Source organism: Branchiostoma belcheri, unplaced genomic scaffold (genome assembly GCF_001625305.1).
Source record: "Branchiostoma belcheri isolate BF01 breed outbred unplaced genomic scaffold, Haploidv18h27 scaffold101, whole genome shotgun sequence".
Lineage (NCBI taxonomy): Eukaryota > Metazoa > Chordata > Leptocardii > Amphioxiformes > Branchiostomatidae > Branchiostoma > Branchiostoma belcheri.
Genome location: NW_017802392.1, coordinates 663,831 through 683,676, shown reverse-complemented (window position 1 = coordinate 683,676; position 19,846 = coordinate 663,831). Strand labels below are relative to the sequence as shown.

Below are 19,846 nucleotides of genomic sequence, written 5' to 3'. Positions count from 1 at the left end.
ATCCTAATGTTAATCCTGATTTCATTGTATTATGTTCTACCTTGGTTGTACGTATATGATGTTAAGGTTACACTATTGTTTCTCTTATGTTATTTAAGTTACCTTGATTTTGTATTTGATTTTGTTTTTAATTTGTGACCTGCGTTATTTGATACCTTAGTTAATCTTGAGTTCATTTTGTTAAATAATTTTGTTTGGGTCCGTAAATAATTTCATCAGGTTGGTAAACGACTGAATAGCAAAGTCCTTTTTATCACAACCATTTATTTTTCAAGCCGACGTTTCGATGACCTTCTGTCATCTTCATCAGGGCAATTCTGACTGGTTTACTGTTCACTGACGCTATATGTTACTTTCCGGAATATGTTACACTATATGTTACGTTCCGGAATGTATTGTAAACAGAAAGAACTAGCTTAAGTGCACTGTGAACCATGTAACACCTTTAGTGCACAATGCACCAAGTAACATCTAGTGTCAGTGCACAGTAAACCAGTCAGAATTACCCTGATGAAGATGACAGAAGGTCATCGAAACGTCGGCTCGTGAAAAATAAATGGTTGTGATAAAAAAAACTTTGCTATTCAAACGTTAGAGCAGTTTCCAATTCCCAAACGTGTTCCTACCTCAGCGGAGAATGGCTCCGGCTCGGTCTCTGCTACCCGCGGGGAACCACGTTCCGAGTCAAGTACCAGCTGGAGAGGCGCGTGCCGCACGCCGTCACTCATGAGGAGGACATCCGCTCTGTGTCCGGCCTGAACGCCGTCCAGGGAGGCAACGGCAAGATGTTCTACTTCGAGGAAAGCACAGGGTAAGAAGAAGGCTGCTTTGGACTTGTCTTTTGTCTTTGTCTTCGGGGGTTAAGGTAGCCAACATCAACTTGCTGATGATTCTGCTACACTGTAGTATTTGGGCTGTAGAATTTTGGACCATCGCACACCAGGGCATGCCCCTACTATTTTCGAAAGGTGTGTTGGGATCTTTAATAACGTGCTCGAGTTGTGGCTCTCCTCAAACACGGGACCTCCAGTTTACGTCCTATCCGAGGGACGTCCCTAACCGAAGCTAGGTAGGAGATTGATAGAAGAAGAACTTTATTTCGCAACAGATGTAGCGGGTACATCGTATGCAAAATACACATACATAGTTGGTGATGCTAACATACATACATAGTTGGTAATGCTGAATGTATCTAACAGTTCTACTAACTGTACTAAGAATCTGGCCCGCTTTCATAAACAATGCATAACAGTAAAGAGACACTAATTATACTAATCTAACTCTATTGATAGTAATATATTGTGTCAGGAATTTATTACATTTTTGCGTTTTGTCAGCGAATTGTGTATAAATTGGCCTACATAAGTGGATATATTGACAGGACATGTTTATGACCATGTTGATTTGATTTTATGGATGGCATCCCCTGGGAGCCCCAAATTGATGCGAGTGTACAAATAGATGAAATTTTTCAAAATCAAAGTTCCAGAATGTCCACTTCAAATTCAGTGCTGACCTACGCAGTTGCGCGGTTGCTTTTATTAGGAAATCTATGCGGTCAGGAGGGTTAAACAAATGACTACACAGACTGTGGTATGGCAAATGATAGAGGTTCTATTTTCATTTTTTTCATCGTTGCTTCTTTTCCTTGGGAATTGATTTTTACAAGATTATCGTTTTCCAATATTTTGAATGTCATCCATAAGTTAACGCGTGTAGAGAACATTGAGGAGTTTATTCTGCACAGAACTGATTTTGTCTGTTACTTCCAGCCTGTTCTTCCTGAAAGTCCGTGCTCACTACGACCGGGAAGGGCACAACTACTGTTCACACATGGGCTGTGAGAGGATCTTCATCTCGGCCACCATGACGAGTGACGCCGTCAGCGACTGTACAGCAGCCGCTTATCCCAAGTACAGCCTGCCGCCGACAGAGACTGTCCCCATGCCGAGCTTCCTGAGTCTGGTCAACGACTGCTCTGGCTGTGGGGCTCCGGTGAGTTTTGCACATAGACGCAGCATTTCTTTTTTTATATTCCAACATCTAATTAATCTCCAAGCAGATCTTTTGGTGGGGGTAAGACAGTATCAAAGTGGCCAGTCTGTAACCATTTCCCTCTGATTGGAGAGTGACATCTAATGACAAGACGTGGTGACGGCACACTCAAGTTTTTGTTCAATATATTAATGTCGCCACCAACGCAGGGGATAATACATTACTCACGACATATTCACCTGCACGAAGTGAGGAAAGGCGTGTGAAGTGCTTTTTTCCAAGGACACAAGATCGGTGGCATGTCAGGACTCGAATCCGGGACCTCTTGATTCAGAGTCGAGCACTCTGCCTCTACGCACACGAGCCCACGAGGCAGCATTTCAGAAACATCTGGATTTTTTTATCCTGTATACACTGTAGTGAGTGCAGGCCATCAGCAAGTCAGATCTGTATCAAACAAGCAAGATGATTCACTTAGACCACAGCAATTATTTTTACGGATGACATCAGTACGCGATAACATTAACTTTCGCCTGATTGGAATTTGGTGCCCTCTGAAAGTAGTTCACATGCTACAAATGGGCGAATATGTCGCAAATGCCTTTATGTGTAGAGACTACCAAAGATCCAGCAAACGTAAAACACAATTGCTCGCGTTTAATGGTAACTGTTGAGTCTAGGGTGTTCCATAACACATGCATACTCAGTGTAATAGCTCCTAATGATGGTATGGCCAGCTCGTTCTAATATTGTTCTTGATTATCGAGATGTTTACACATCTACAGGGACCAGCAATACTGTTTCATACAGAACTACTTTGTCTTAAGATTATCCCAACATTTGAAAATGTATTACTAGAAATCTTGTTTTTGCCCTATTGTTTTTTCGCCCTATTTTATTAAGTTTGGAGTCTATACATATATACGTAGGGTCTCACCCATGAATGTACTTTCTGTAACTTTATAAAGAAACGTTTGGCATAACTTACAATCCCACTCAGAATGACTGCCCCCTCCCCTATTGTGGCCTATCTGTCGCTGAACCTGTTGTTTTTTTATCAAAGATACATTAACTCTTCTTTTGGATGTTTGATTGCCAACACGACCTTTACTAGACATAAACGGAGTAATACCTGACTTGATTATTACATTACAGGAGCCAATCGTCAGTGTCGATGACATGAAATTTCTGGAAGTAACCATTCAGGCCGCTGGTTGGCAGGAGACACAGCAAGGTCATAGAGCCTACATCGAGGTACATTTTACAGTTCCTGGTCATGGAAAAAATTCATTAACTCTATTGAACAACAATTATACAAGGTGTAAAGTATATTAACTACTGGAACGTAACTGCATTTCTATAAGGCTAATCTACTCAATACAAGAGTGTGTACTTTAGGATGAGAATGGGCTTTTCAAACATGAATTGCTATTAAACGTCTAGACAGCCTGAGATATGTCCTAAGTATATTATGCAGGGGTTGCCACATGTCATTATCTATATAAATTCGAGCATGTGAAGATATGTTTATTGCAGAATCAGGCGATAGAGAGTTATACGATGTGACATCAAACTTATATTTGAATATCATGAGTTATCTCGTTATCTTCTTTCGGGTACGGAAGTACTGTTTTGAATGTTTGGTTTGTGTATTTTTGGGTATGTATATCTGGACTAAACAGGTTCACAGTTCGTGGATGGGGAAGATTATATTGACAGGTAAAATGACGGGTCCAAAGGTCAGACACAGGAAATGGGGTAAACGTGAGAATTGGTTTACAGTACGTGTTCGAACAAAGATTTGACAGAGTGGCAGGAGCCAAAAGGTCAGACAAAAGAAGTGGGGTGTACCTGGCAGTCATCAAAACCGAAAATACTTTCGAAAAGTCTGAAATCTTCTATCTTTTGTTTCGTATAAAAACCCTCCTTCAGACATAACTTTGCAAAGCGAGCATTGGCAATTTATCCCAATTTTTAAGCACCATATTTTATCCCAAGAAAAATACTTAGCACGTTTTTCACATTAAAATAGATAACGGTGCTAAATAATTGGGATTAATAATCAGAGCAAAGCATGCCCCTCGATGTATTCAATATACAAAGATGAAAATCTAGGACCAGCTATCATAAAACTTTTTTTTACATTCTTTTCCCCTCAGATAGACGGAGTCCGGTTTGGTGATAGCTACCGAGGCTTCCGCGTCATCAGCGTGGACGCACTGACCGGTGCGGTGCGGCAGGAAATGACCTTTGACACCCACGGCCAAACCGAAGCTGATCTGGCAATGGCCAACTTCATCCGGAACGACATTGCTCCAGAGTAAGTATCAAGTGCTGTGTTGTCACTTATTAAACTGCCCACTCTCTCTCACTCACTCACTCACTCACTCACTCACTCACTCACTCAATCACTCACTCAATCACTCACTCAATCACTCAATCACTCACAGAAATTCTGTAATTACAGTATTTTACATAATAGTACTTTCATACATGTAATGTACGCAGGTGGAACATCAACAGATACCAACGCCGTCTCTCATCTTCGTTAGGGCCGATGCGCACTGAAGCTGGGTGCTACGGCTAGTGCTACCAATGCTGTCTTAAACGTCAGTGTAAACAAGTAAAAGAAATGGTGGGGAATACAGAACACTGTTATTCATTCACCAACCTAATGAAACTTTTGCGGAGTGTAACATGACATTCGTCTGTAGAGTTTGAAACATTCATTTATCTATTCAAACACTTCATAATGTATATGTATGGCGGAGTTTTGCCTCACTTAATATTTTTAATGTTCTGACGCTTCAGCTCCATCGTCCTTGTGGCCACGAGAGATGAACCCAGTCGCTATGCCGCAGAGTGCCTAGTTGCACTCAAGGAGATCGGAGCTCAGGAGCCTGTGGAGACCGGCAATAGAGGTATGCTGTATCTACCTTCTCATGCCCAACCACTAGGTCTGTAAACGTCTACACATCACTGATTCTATGACTGCTATATCCTACATTTTCTAAGCCTCGGGACTGACATGCCAGCGGAGTTGGTCCGCTAGAGAGTACAGTTTTCCGCACCCGGCATGTTATCTCTGTATCTGCCCACATTTTACTTTTTCCAGTCGCTTTCCGAAGCCTGGTAGAGGCTAATACCACCCGTGTATCTGTGTGTGTGTGTGTGTGTGTGTGTGTGTGTGTGTGTGTGTGTGTGTGTGTGTGTGTGTGTGTGATGTGTCTCTGTGTGTGTGTTATGAGTGTGTGTGTATGTGTGTGTGTGTGATGTGTCTCTGTGTGTGTGTGTGTTTGTGAGTGTGTGTGTCCATGTGTGTATGTCTGTGTGTGTGTGTGTGTGTGTGTGTGTGTGTGTGTGTGTGCGTGTGTGTCTGTGTGACTGTGTCTGTGTTTTTCTCTCTCTCTCTCTCTCTGTGTATGTATGTTTGTGTGTGTCTGTCCTGGAGGTCAAAAGTTCAGGAACAAGAAATAGGTCATTAATACGTCATAACAGTATACTTTATATTTACAGGAAACTTCGCCATGGTTGGGTTTAAGGGCACCGTGTGGCCGACCTGGATCCAGCAGGTGAACCTGCCGTCCGGCCAGGGTCCGGCACAGATCTACGCCAGGATCCCGCTCATGGCCTGAGGCATGGCCACATGAGTCTAAATATGATTCGAATGAAAGCTTATCTGCGTTAATAAAGTCAGTAGTTGTAGAGTTTAAGCTTTGTTTCAACACAACAAAGGAATTCGCCGAGAATTTTCGGTCAACCTTGTCAACTTTCATCAGATGTACAATCAAATGCGATGAATTGAACGTTTTTTATTCACTCCAGACGTCATTACTGCCTCCGGCGTTCGGAAAGTCAGCATAATGGATCGTACATTTGATGAATGGCGACAAAAACAAGCTAACATTCATAGTGAGTTCATTTCTTGTATTGGGACAACAAATATGAAAGAATCTTGGTCGTAAATAAAGATTGGATGAGTGCGAATGTGTCTGGTATTCTTCTAGTAAATGAACTTGGAGTGAAAGTCAAGCATCAAATATGACAGGAAAGCTCTAGGTAATCAGCATATGCATTAACGTTTTATAACATAATGCTCATGTCATCCAGAGAAACGCTGTGTCTAGGTATCAATCAAACAATGGAGCAAAAAAATAATTCAAAAAAATAAATCAGTCTATTTTATTGAGAATTCAGTGAAGAAATAATGCATTCATGAAGTAATTATGAATAATTTTCTTTCCATAATTTAGCCAATTGTTCCATGATCTGAAGTTCTTACACAACTCTAACTCAACTACTTTTTTGGCATGGAAATGTTATGCTTTGCCGTATATATTATATTAGCGCGTACTTCATATATTGATTCATTTTAAAAATGAATGAATATATGAAGTAAGCGCTAACATGAAATATTTTTTATTCACATTTACAGGAGGACTTTGCCAAAAGTATACCTTACTTTTCTAGAACCTGTGCCGTCCAAAAATATGTAGGTAAAATTAGCATCAACAAAAACAAAAAAAGTAACAAACAACAATAAAGACAAATCGGAGACATGCATAATGAGCTGGTGTACAATTAAAAAAGAAAGTGGCATGTCTACAAAATGAATAAAAAAAGGATCAAATATGCATACATTTACATTTTGTATAGTTAATACTTTGTACCATGGGTGGGTCTGATTAATCAAAAGCAACATCCAAAGTTTGGTATTGTCCTACAAACCCATTAATATTCTGTTATCATAATAATAATGATAATGATAATAATAATCACTTAAATTTTCTCTACTATTAGTTTGTTGAATACATAATTGTTTAAAAGTACATTTGTTATAGTCAGTGCTTTGTACCATTAATTGGTACTCAACTTGTTGATATTGCACTACATATACTGATGGCTAAGTCAGTCTCTCGTATGATATCACCATTATCATCTTCAAATTCGTCTATCCCGGTCTAGATATGCCATCATACTATAGCATTCCTGTAATAATAATGATAATAATACAATGGCTAATATTTACTTAGGCAGTTCATCCTTTTTCTAAAAATGCATTTCTTAAATCTTAAAGATTTTTCTGACACTATTCAATTGTGAAAACCTTTTCAAACGTACATATGTATTATCCTTTATACGCACAAAGGCACTTGCGTGTAATGCGTCTAATTGTGACCAAATGTTCAACATCTCTAATCCTCTATTATCGTAGTTTGTTATTGGGCGGTGGTAGTTATTTGATTTCAACACTCTTGACTGACTTTTTTCTCAAAAAAAGAAACACATCAAGTTGCTAATACACAAGAAAACTAGAAAGGCCGACATTTGCTTGGGAGCAAATACAGCATATGTCAGTCCATCTCCCTCCCACGCAAAAGTGGACTATTCCAAACTTACCCCAGTGTAAAACTGGCAAAGATTCTCAAATAAATGAATTATATAGTAGCTATCTAATTGAGAACAAAGATGCAAGAACAAGCACATTGAATCTCAAAAGCTTTACTAGTCTTATTACAGGTATGCAAATACTAACAATGATGTGATTTGATACATTTTGAAGGTCATAGGCACATAAAATGGAATGTGTGGGTCATTCCGCACGACTTACGTGCAATGTGACCTCAGGTAACCCGCAATGGAACACGTGTTCCATGGATGGAACCGGCCATTCTTTAGATAGAACATGGAACGGGTACAGCACTTTTGGCCCTTTTTTGCTGAAAATAGCCATTAAAGTCCCCCAAATGAGTCATTTGGAAGTGGTGTATGCCAAATATGTGACTGCTATTCTGTAGACACATGTTCAAGGTACCCTTATACAGAATTTCAGATCATTTGGTTATAAAACCAGGGCTCAGGATCCAAAAATCCATTTTTTGTCAAAAAATGCCCCAAAAAACCTTCATAAAATTTTTTCAAAGGCATGTTTCAAAAAAATGAAAAAAAAAGCCTGGGGGTATTGGCTTACTCTACCTCCATGCCAAGTTTCAAGTCATTTGGCTGAATGATGGCGGAGTTGAATCCCTTTGACTGTTTGGCAGGAGGAGGAGAAGAAGAAGAAGAAACATCAGAGAACACAATATATTTCATCCATACCATAGTATGGACTGAAATATAAATAGTACTTAAACCTCATACATATTATAATGGACAATGGTTCTCAGGCCTCCTTTACATGGAAAATGGTACTCTAACCTCATATAAAAGTAAAATGGTACTCAAACCTCATACACAAGGAAAATGGTACTCAAACCTCATTCACAAGACAAATAGTACTTAAATCTAATACATATTTTCAAGGAAAATGGTACTCTAACCTCATATAACAGGAAAATGGTACTCAAACCTCATACACCAGGGTAATAGTACTCAACCTCATACACCAGGATAATGGTACTCAACCTTCTTGCATAAGAAAAATGTTACTCAAACAATAGGAAATACATTTTCAAACCTCATTTTCAAACCTCATACATACATACAGGAAAATGGTACTCAACCTCATACACCAGGATAATGATACTTAAACCTCACACACCAGGAAAATGGTACTTAAACCTCATACACCAGGATAATGATACTTAAACCTCACACACCAGGAAAATGGTACTTAAACCTCATACACCAGGATAATGATACTTAAACCTCATACACCAGGAAAATGGTACTCACCTCATACACCAGGATAATTTTACTCAACCTCATACACCAGGATAATGATACTTAAACCTTATACACCAGGAAAATGGTACTTAAACCTCATACACCAGGATAATGATACTCAAACCTCATGCACCAGGATAATGATACTTAAACCTCATACACAAGGAAAATACTACTCAAACCTCATTCACCAGGTTAATGGTACTCAAATCTCACACACCAGGATAATGGTACTCAAACCTCATACATGTACATCAGGATAATGGTACTCAACCTCATACACCAGGGAAATGGTACTTAAACCTCATACACAATGGAAATGTTACTTAAACCTCATACACCAGGACAATGGTACTCAAATCTCATACGCAAGGAAAATGGTACTCAAACCTCCTGCAAAAGAAAAATGTTACTTAAACAATAGGATTCTTTTTTTAAAACTGTCGGCCTTTTCAAGTAGCACCCACTAGTGTGTTTTATACTTTTGTTTGTAGAGCTGCATTACACATATATATATTAGATCTGTAAATGGTATGTTATTGACATAGCTTACACCCGTCACATCCTATGACATAGGATGCGAAATGTTAGTCATAATGTGAGACACATGTCTTGTATTCAAACTAAAGGCTAGGAACAGAAACTTTTGAAATATGAGTTTCTAGGAGAAAAAAATATATTGCACTGCTTTTCGTAATCTATGGATGAACAGGTATTTAGTTAATACCCACAAATTCAGTATTTAAAAAAAAACTGCAAATTGATGTAAACTAGGCGAAGACAATTTTAGGCGGTCCGCATTAAACTTGATTAGTATAGAACGGTAGGCGTAGCCTAAATTTGGTCAGACTCGTCCCGAAATTCAGACATTCTTTAGTTGGTTGGCTGCTGGTTAGGAGATGGACAGGTGTGTTACAGGGGCGTAAATGTCTTCTAGCCACATCCTGTAAAGGTAGAAAGTTAGAATGTAAGATCTGAGAAATCGAAAAGCTTTATTCAGATATGGAGATTCAAATATATACCCAGATACCCAGTTTCATCCCCATGAACTTTAATATATAATATCATTTACAATATTGAATAGTTTTAAGAAAGAATGCGTTACATGACTCACGTGCAACAACTTGGCAGGTGAAGAAAAAAAGGAAAGTGCATGGTGAGTTACTCCACGTTACTTTCGAGTCGGAACGGTGGGAAACGACACAATCTTGACGAGTCATTCTTCTCGGCTGACCCGGATCCCACTCGCTGTACGTGCCAAGTGCATCGCCATCCATCCATTAAAACCTCCCTTCTTTACGCTGATAGTGCAGACCGATCCAGCTGTAATAATCTGGCCTTGCAACGATGGAAGCTAGAAAGGCGGTGGTATCAGCGTCTCGGGGCATGGCGAGTAAGCCGCCTTCATTACGACAGGCCGTGGCAGCTTGGGAGAAGGGCCTCCGTGCGTTGAAAAACTTGTAGCAGATTTCACGCCAAATCTTGTAACCTCTGGGACAAGATCCTGGAAAACATATTTTGTATCAACAGGCCAAGGATAGTTCACATTGAAATTCATGAGATACATACAATATCTAATGCTTCATCAACACCAAAATATGCCTTGTAGTTATGAAATGCAATCAAGCACTGACATCATGACATGACATGTGCTTAAACCTAGTAATCCCTTTAGTTTTTTTTTTCAGAAAATATCAATGTGAGTTTGGATTTAGGAAAAAGTAGGGAAAAATAATAATAGACTATTTGCAATTTTATTTTTTTTTGTACACAGGCATTCTTACTTTTATCTGCATTCACCGTACGTCCTGTGGGTATTCCAGCTTGTTTGGCATTGTGCACGGTGCTGCAGGGCAGGCCAGGAGGACCGATAGGTCCAGCTTGCCCCGGGAGATCCTTTTGTCCCGGTGGTCCAAGAGTAGGGGGCCCGACAGATCCAGGACCAGCCAGCCCCATGGGTCCCTTTTCTCCTGGAGGCCCAGGAGGCCCGACAGATCCAGGACCAGGCGGCCCCATGGGCCCTCTCTCCTGGAGGCCCAGAAGGCCCGACAGAACATGCCCGGCCCATGGGTCCCCTTTCTCCGGGTGGTCCAGGAGGCCCCACAGGACCAACCGGGCCCATGGGTCCCCTTTCTCCGGGTGGTCCAGGAGGCCCCACAGGACCAACCGGGCCCATGGGTCCCCTTTTTCCGGGTAGTCCATGGCCAGGAGGCCCACAGGACCAACCGGGCCCATGGGTCCCCTTTCTCCGGGTGGCCCAGGAGGCCCGACAGGACCAGCCGGTCCCATATCCCCTTTCTCCGGTAGGCCCAGAAGGCCCGACAGCACCAGGACCAGCCGGCCCTATGGGTCCCTTTTCCCCGGGAGACCCGAAAGGACCAGGACTATCTGTAAAGATCGGATGGCGTTGAAAATAAGACATCAAGAATTGTGTGTGATTTAGGCAAACCTTTATGGCATACACATTAATCTTTTGTATCAATATCATGTCAGTCGCACATTTCGGTACGTTTCTTGTAAAATAAAGTATACTAGCAGGTTAAACTTAACATTTGAAATATTTTCGCTACATGTGTTTCTGCAGTCTTGCAGTCATATGCGGCACCAGTTGTTTTGAAACGAACGGACTTTCAAAGAGTCAATATTATGGCTAAAAGTCTGACGAAAATCTGAGGAAGTAATTCAAATATCAAGAGGAAAGGCATCAAAGCCACGTACCAAGTGTCTTACTCATCTCGTGAAGACGCTGCTCCAAAACAAAAGTTCGGTTTCGCTCGTTGTCCAGGTCTTGTTTCAAGGTGTCACGGCAGGTGCACTGTTGGGGAATGTTGTCCAGGTCTCGCTTCAGGGCGTCAATAGTTATGGACAGATGAGACATTTCCTAACAAGAAAGTTTAGACTTCAGGCAAGTTTTGGCTTTTTGCGAATGAATAAATTGCAATTAAAATTCTCATACGACTGTATGGCGTAACTTACTCTGATGCTACACAATCATGGTTCATGCATGCTTCATACGATAATTACAAAGTACACATTCATACCACGGACATAGCGGGCCATTACCCTTTAATTCAACTAAACCCAATCACCGACAATTCAGTTCCAATCCTCGCTGCTGAGTACAAGATCCATATAAACCCCCACCCCCTGAACCAGCGCAGCCCAAATTAATAGTTTCATCCTAGAATAAAAAACGCCATAACACCAAACAGTCAGAATAGACAATTGGCAAAGACAGAGCAGATTCAGACTAGTCCATTAAGACAATAGAAAATAAAGAGAGCCGCTACACAGACACAATTTCTAACGCCCCAGTGTTTACCTCTTTGTTGATAAACGTCAGAGGGGCGAGTCCCACACCGACCAGACTAAGTAGCACGGCGATGCCGGCGGCCAGGCAGCTGCGGTGGGAGCGAAAAAAGCTCCAGAGACCACGGCGGCCGCTTGTTCGATAAGTTCGATCTGTTAAAAAATGTTTGATTTGGCTCAGGTTATCATGAAGTTTACTTGAAAGTCATATATATAATAATTTCTTTCACTCTTATCTATTTTTTTCTATTTAGATGAAACTCTTATGCCCTATTATCTCATTAAACATAATGTATTCAAATCAGCACCTCATTTGCATAATTTATGAGGAAATGGTAGAATGGCATTGTTTGTTAATGTGCAAATGTATCTGTCTTTTGGTTGAGAATATAATAAATTGATATAATTCATGAAAATGAGGATCATGTTTGCACAATCAGGGGGAATAATCTACAAATTGTCAGTCATAAACTTAAGATTAACATCATTTGTCGAAGGTATGATGTCGGGGAAATCTAGTTATATATACTTTCACTAATGGAGGTCTTCGAATTCAATCCCATTAAATTGAGGTGTACGCCAAGACTGTCCCTTGTCCCTGTACCTTTCTGCAATTGCAGTTGGAATCATAAAAATTAGATCCATTCTTTTCGAGGTTTAATGATTTATCACGGCGGTCTGTCACTACGGCATTCTTTCCCATTGCTGGGGGCGTTCGATAAAGTATCGGGTTACAAGACGCAATTTTGGGCTAACCGTAAAACATTTGAAAATAAACAAACTAGTATCGAAGGGAAAATTTCGTTGAAATAAAATAAAGTTATTGTCCTTACATACATTCAATGGTGATTTTTTGCGCTAAATGGATGATTTTTTCGTATTTCGTTAAAAAAGTCGCTAATTTTCGGGATTTCGCAGCGTCATATTTTAGCCAATCACCGAGCAAACCTGGCTACACATATTACGCAAGAGCACTGATTTTTATATTTTCCGACGACTAGGAATAAGACGAAAAATCGTGCTTTTGGGATTTTTTAATTTCTGACTATAAGTATAGTTTTTGTTGACAAATAGGTGAAAAAATCGAATTTTTTTGCTTTTTTAGCACTCAATTACCCATAATTCAAAATCAAACGCATTTTTCAAAAATCCCAAAAGCACGATTTTTGGGACAACCGTGACAGTCATTTTGAGCCGTAAATGGGTTATGTTTGACTCTCCACGCTTCCAGGTTTGAACGAGTTTTGCAGACATGTCATATCTCCCAAAAGTGTGCACCGTGTTATTCATAAAGGCGTAAAGAATCATTACAGTATTCAAGGTCACCCAAGGATACGACAGTAGTTTCGCTACATGTTACATGTCCACAAAAAAATGATAGCGGACATGTACTGTCCTGGAAACTGTTTGTACCTATAGAAAAGTGTTGTTTTTATCTGTTGCGAGTCACTAAGGCAGAAGGGCTTGTTTTGCCGCTTTATTGCAAATGACCGCAGGTGACCCCGAAATGGAACGCGGGTTCGATTCGAATTGCCCAGATCGAACACGATCGAACACTGTTCGGATTCTATGAAATGTGGGAACTTTACAGCCCAGATTTTAGCACCGTGTATGGTAAGTGTACCCAAATTCCCCAGTACGCTGATGATCCCCATTTTCCCTTCGAGCCGACATTCTATACACTACTGCCTTATTTAGAATGTTTCTCTGGTATCTGTGGCCTTCAATTCAATGGGGAAAATGTAACATTTTTGTATCTGTAAAGCCTAATGGGAGGCTCTTTTCTTTTTGTTTTCGGTTCTGCCTGGAGTTTCATTCTTAGGGTATTTGAAACTAAAGGCGGGCATCTTTAAACATAAACCAAATAATGACTCCATTTGCATAATTTATGAGGAAGTGCTAGAATGGCATTCTTTGTTATGATAAGACTGTCTTTTGGTGGAGAATATGATCAACTTATATAATTCATGCAAGAAAAGATCCTATTTGCATATTCAGGGGGGGTAATGTATCATTTGTCAGTCATAAAGAATAACATCATTTGGTGAAGGTATTAGGTCGTGGAACTCAAGTTCTGACTGTTAAAGTCTGAGCTCTTGCTGAAAGCACCATGTAAGACTTGTTTTTAACTAGTCCTGCCGTACCCAAAAATTCTTTGGTTGCACATACAGTTCAATCTACATAGCACACCGTGTAGGTATGATTTGGGGGTATTTCTCGTGCAACGCATCACACCGCAGCGAAAGGCAACAAATGCGGAAATAAGTACGCCACCGCAGTGCAAAAAAAAGTCAGGGGTCTATAACCTGATTGAGACATAAAACTATTAAAAAATTTTGTAAAAAAATACCAGCAGGACAAGGGTTAAGAAGTAGCTGTATCTTGTTCCAGTTCGTATTTGTTATCCCCTGTCCCCAATAAATGTTTATACGGCCCAGGGGCCTGAATTGAATGAATTAAAATAATAATAACAAAAAAATGTTGAGGTTACCTGCAGGGTACTTGTTATCGTGACAAGATGTCTCGTGGTCTTCTGCGTTGAAACCACCCTGGTGGCCGGGAGGTGATTGAGACGGCGACCCCCTGGTTTCTGCCCCCGTCTGCCGCCTCGCACCACGTAAAGACGCCGGCAGATCCTCATCCTTTATTGTATAGTACACTCTCTCGGCTTCTTCGTACGTGTCTTGAGACGTGTCTGGGCGTTCCAGCCGCATGTTAGAAGCGCCGTTCCGCGGGAGGACAGCGGGAGATCGCGGGGGGACAGCGGGAGATCGCGGCAGCTGCTGCCCGCTCGTTTGGCCGCTGCCGGGCCCGGAGAGAGGGTTTAGGACAGACCTTGCTTGCTTGCGCATTTTACTGTACTGTTCAGACACCAGGCAAACAGTTAATGCATGAATATAGCAATTAAATACTATAGTATGTCTGCTGCGGTAACGGCTTTTATTTTCTTATGTGAATAATTTACAGCATGGATTACGTGTCGAATGGAATGTTGTTTTTCTGCAAATGATAGACTAATTTTCTGTGTAAAACTCTGATTCTAAGATTACTGTACACACATCAAAGTACGTAACGTTTCAAAAGAAATGTCAGAAGGCGAAATTTGATTATTCAAATGGTTTCAGGCGGTGTGACAGCGATCTCGTCCTTGAGCGATTTTGCCCTCGGGGGTTGGGGTGGGCAAAATCACTAGAGACAATCCCCGCGATCCCCCGCTGTCCACCCGCGGACCGGCGGCTTCTAACATGCGGCTAGAAAGTCAGGACACTTCTACATACACGTACGAGGAAGCCGAGAGAATATAAATAAAGGATGAGGATCTGCCGCCGTCTTTACGTGGTGCGAGGCGGCAGACGGGGGCAGATCCGCCATCTCAATCACCTGTAACTTTGTTGTGGCACCGGCGTTACAAAGTCGATGAGCATTCTGTCGTACCTATTGATCGTCAAGAACTGAAATGTATATAGATGCTGTGTGTTAGTATTTTTGCTACTGTTAGTTTATGTTTGATATATTCCCTGTGTGTCGTATGTGTGTACATGTCAGAATGAACCACAGGATGAATAGCTACAGTTTGTACGCTAAATGTGGATCCTAATAAAATCAAAGTCAAATAGTCTCATGACTTTCAAATTGCCAGATAGCGACATAGGATTTTCCCAAATCCTTTTTCAAGCATTCTGAGTTAAACGTCCCAAAAATGAAGGAGTGGCTGCATGTCCGTCAACTATTTACCTTGAGAAATTACCTTGAGAAAAATTGAGGTATTGTTTTTGGCGTGTCTGTCAGTGTGTCTGTCTGTCTGTCTGTGTGTTTGTGTTTCCGCACATTTGTAGTCAGCATAACTTCATGTAATCTATTTAATATGTGGCAGGGGAAACATCAACAGATACCAATCATGCAAATGATGACCTAATTTGCATAATTAATGTGAAAATTCTGTGACTCATTATTGGTGTATGATGGGACTTTTATACCTTGTGACATGTGTAAGTTACTTAAAGGTTAACACCACTATGCATAAATCATGTTAATGTGGAGGTCATTTGCATAATTAATGAGGACATGTTGAAATGAAGTATGACAAAGTAGAGGAATTTCACACGAAAAATATTGTCAATTGAATTTAGAAAATTATAAATTAAACTAGATTATGCTAATAACGACCTTATTTCCATAGTCAATGAGACAAAAAATGAAAAAATTTCATGGAGGTGTGAGATCTATGAATTCTTGTTGCATTTGTATTTGCATGTAGCGTGGTAAGAGTAATAATCGTCCCACGATAGAGCGGCATCCCCGTCCGTCAATTATTTTTGCATGTAGCATGGCATTTGGTCATTCCACCAATGAGAGAGTGGCCTCATATTCAATCTTTCAATCTTTTCAATGTTTATATAACTTGACAACTCGAAGACAAAGTCTGAATTACGTTGTTCTGACAAAATAATCAACATATACATCGTCCACTAGAAAGTTACAAATACACTAAATCTATAATAGGCACCGTTGAATCAAATACACAGGAGACGACTATGCCGTTCGGACATGCCGTTAGATATAACTGAAAACATACGGTTGGCATATCCGATATGTGAACCTGATTAAGGCCGTGTTTATGTGAAGTCACCCAAAATGCGAATCGGGTAACTTATATTCCTCACATCTGGTCCACGTGCCACACATTCCTGTGAAACCGTGTCCGATCACAATTCGCTTGAGCTACATTTATTGTTGTTTGATGAAAACACGCAAGGTGGCGTGTTATTAATGTCAGAGGTCAACGACCTGCTTGTTGTTGCCCCCCTCCCAGCGTATCTCGGCCGAATGCCGACGTGGTCCCGCCAGAGGCGGTGAAGCTCGCCCTAGAACGGACACATTATTTGACCATTACTGCTCTTTAAGTTGCTGCTACGTAAAAGTTGGTATTGCATATAAATAAAGAAATATCACCCCGTAATCCATGACCAGGCGAAGTTGCATTGAAATATTCAGACGCAAATCGCGATGCGGGAAAACCGATTCGAAACCACCTCTAGATGTGGTTTGGGATCGAGGCGCTTTCAATGTGATTTGGAGCGTACAGATGGAGCCATTTAAAACCGGTTTCGGGGTAAACCACATGTAAAGCACCTTGGGTGACTTCACATAAACACGACCTAAGTGTACTGCATGCACTAAGTAGAATTCAACAGTATCACCAAGTACGGTAGAGGTGAGTTCTTGTAACGTTCGGTGCGGCAGAACGTCAAATTTGTTACTGTTACGTGTACATATCATCTACCGGAGATATCCTTTAACTATTACATTTTCATGTTCTTGTTTTGCATTTCTCCATTTTGGTGGGGTTATAGGAGTGAGTCTTTTGGAACCCCACGAGTAGGACAATACTGTCCATGCAGGTAATAGGTGCTCAGTAAAATGCAATCAGCTACATGCCACTTGTAAAACACAAAGACATCTATGACTTCAAGTTCCTTATTCTTTTAACTGTGAATTGTTGACATAAGTCTATAGTGTGTATCCTTTCTCGTGTATTTCAATCGAACGTCCCCTGGGTCCTCAGTGCATATTTTAACCCTACCTAGACCGGGGGGGGGGGGGCTAAAAGTGCCCGCGGCAACTTTGATGTCACCTAGCGTCTGAACGGCTAGCCGTAGAACGGCCAAACTTGGTGACTTTTCCTAGAATATTGTTGGCAACAATTCTCTATCATTAGTATATGATAATAATTTTTTGTGTTGCCATGGCAACGGATTTCTGACTGGCATTTTTTGCTAAATTTAGTACTTTTTGTTTCAACAATAGAATTTTATGGGTTTTATGTCAAGTTACTCATGGTTTCTAATATTAATAACATCCCATATAATTTCATGTAAATTTTATCATTAAATATGCATAATTGATGCTAATTTGATGACGTCATTGGCCAAAATCCAAGATGGCGGACCATATCATGAGAACAGGTATATACAGGTTATTTTCATAAAAATTTCATCAATACTTCCATTTCTTTTTCCAAAAAAGGTTTAAATGAAGGTCTTTAGTATGTTTACGATGTATTTTAGGCTTTATCATGAAAAAAAACTATTTTTGAAAATTCAAGATTGATGATTCAAGATGGCGGATATCTTAAATATGCATGACGTCATTTTATGACGACACCGGTGTTGCTATGGGCAACATAAGACTTAGTACACCATAGTATTCTGTCATAAACACTTTTGGTACAGTTATGTTGAATATCATTTAGTTTTCAGGGAAAAACCTATTTAGACGGTTTTGGCCAATAAAATCACATTAATGACGTCATAATGACGTCATATTACATCATAACGACATAAAAATTGTAGATATGATAAATTTTTACTAGTACACCATTCTCTAAAAATTTGGTGGTCATACGACATACCGTTCGCGAGTTCTTAGGGGGGGGTCAAAGAGCCCCCCCCCCCCAGTCCCCCAATGTCAAAAAAAGCCCGGTCTAGGTAGGGTTAAGAACTGGTATAATTAAAAAGCTGTCCGCCACACCTACAAACGCTGATACCCATAACCCGTGCATCTGCTACTGAGTCTCGCTTTCCCCTCAGGAACAGCAACCACCTGACTGTTGAACTTAACAAAACCACCAGAAGCCAGAGAACATTCTTCCACCGAGCAACGTCACTCTGAAACACTCTTTCCACTGACGCTCGCACTGCCACTACTATTGCCTCCTTCAAAAGGAAGCTATAGGACTCTTTAGGTGACCCCTATAAGCCTTAGGTGTATGACCCTGAAATTGACACACCCCCCCTCAGAACTCGAGAACGGTATGTCGTATGACCACCAAATTTTTCAGAGTATCATGTACTAGTAAAGATTTATCATATCTACAATTTTTATGTCATTATGACGTTATATGACGTCATTATGACGTCATTAATGTGATTTTATTGGCCAAAACCGTCTAGATAGGTCATCCCCTAAAACTTCCCTGGTATACAACATAACTTTATCAAAAGTATTTAAGACAGAATATTAGGGTGTATTAAGTCTTATGTTGCCCATAGCAATACCGGTGACGTCATAAAATAAAGTCTTGCATATTTAAGCTATCCGCCATTTTAATCATCAATCTTGAATTTTCAAAAAAAAAATTTTTCAGGATTAAGCCTAAAATACATTGTAAACAGACTAAAGAAGTTCATATCAAACTTTTTTGTAAAAAGGAATGGAAGTTTTATTGAAATTTTAAGGAAAATAACCTGTTTATACCTGTTCTAATGATATGGTCCGCCATCTTGGATTTTGGCCAATGACGTCATCAAATTAGCATAAATTATGCATTTTTAATTATAAAATTTAAGTAAAATTGTCCGGGATGTTATTAATATTAGAAACCATGTGTAACTTGACATAAAACCCATGAAATTCTATAGTTGAAACTAAAATTACTAAAATTAGCAAAAAATGCCTGTCAGAAACCCGGGAAAAGTCACCAAGTTTGGCCGTTCTAGCGCTAGCCGTTCAGACGCTATGTGACATCAAATTTGGCGCGGGCACTTGTACGCCCCCCCCCCCCGGTCTAGATATTAAGGTTAAATATAACTGCCTGTAAAATTGAATGCGTAATGCCGCAGTGGAGGCACAAAAACGGGTTGTTGTTTTAAAGCGTTTTATTCAAAGTATGTCAGAAATGTGTAAAACATATATCTAGGTACTTGCAATTTCTTCAATAAGAAGAAACAATAGTCTATAAATACATGAAACGCAACTACGTGTGAATGCATGGAGTGACAACCTTGTAAGTGACAACTACACAAAAGCACACAAAGAAACGCTATGATAACAAAAAAAGTGCTGGGACCATAAATCATAAATGCGTTAGCAATTA

At 40.3% G+C, this 19,846-nt stretch overlaps 1 protein-coding gene and 1 pseudogene across 2 annotated transcripts in view; one reads left to right on the top strand and one right to left on the bottom strand.

Annotated features, from left to right (window-relative positions):
* The window catches only part of LOC109474158 (transmembrane protein 2-like), a 32,810-nt gene extending 27,094 nt beyond the window's left edge, over positions 1–5,716 (top strand). For both annotated transcript variants that reach the window (XM_019774409.1, XM_019774399.1), the window contains exons 20-25: positions 632–811; positions 1,773–1,995; positions 3,151–3,249; positions 4,155–4,315; positions 4,807–4,916; positions 5,512–5,716. In XM_019774409.1, the coding sequence (XP_019629968.1) occupies positions 632–811; positions 1,773–1,995; positions 3,151–3,249; positions 4,155–4,315; positions 4,807–4,916; positions 5,512–5,630 (892 nt within the window). In that variant the 3' untranslated portion in view covers positions 5,631–5,716. The remainder of the gene's footprint in view (positions 1–631; positions 812–1,772; positions 1,996–3,150; positions 3,250–4,154; positions 4,316–4,806; positions 4,917–5,511) is intronic.
* A 3,878-nt stretch (positions 5,717–9,594) lies between these two features.
* LOC109474014 lies at positions 9,595–14,822 on the bottom strand (annotated as a pseudogene).
* Positions 14,823–19,846: the final 5,024 nt, after the last annotated feature.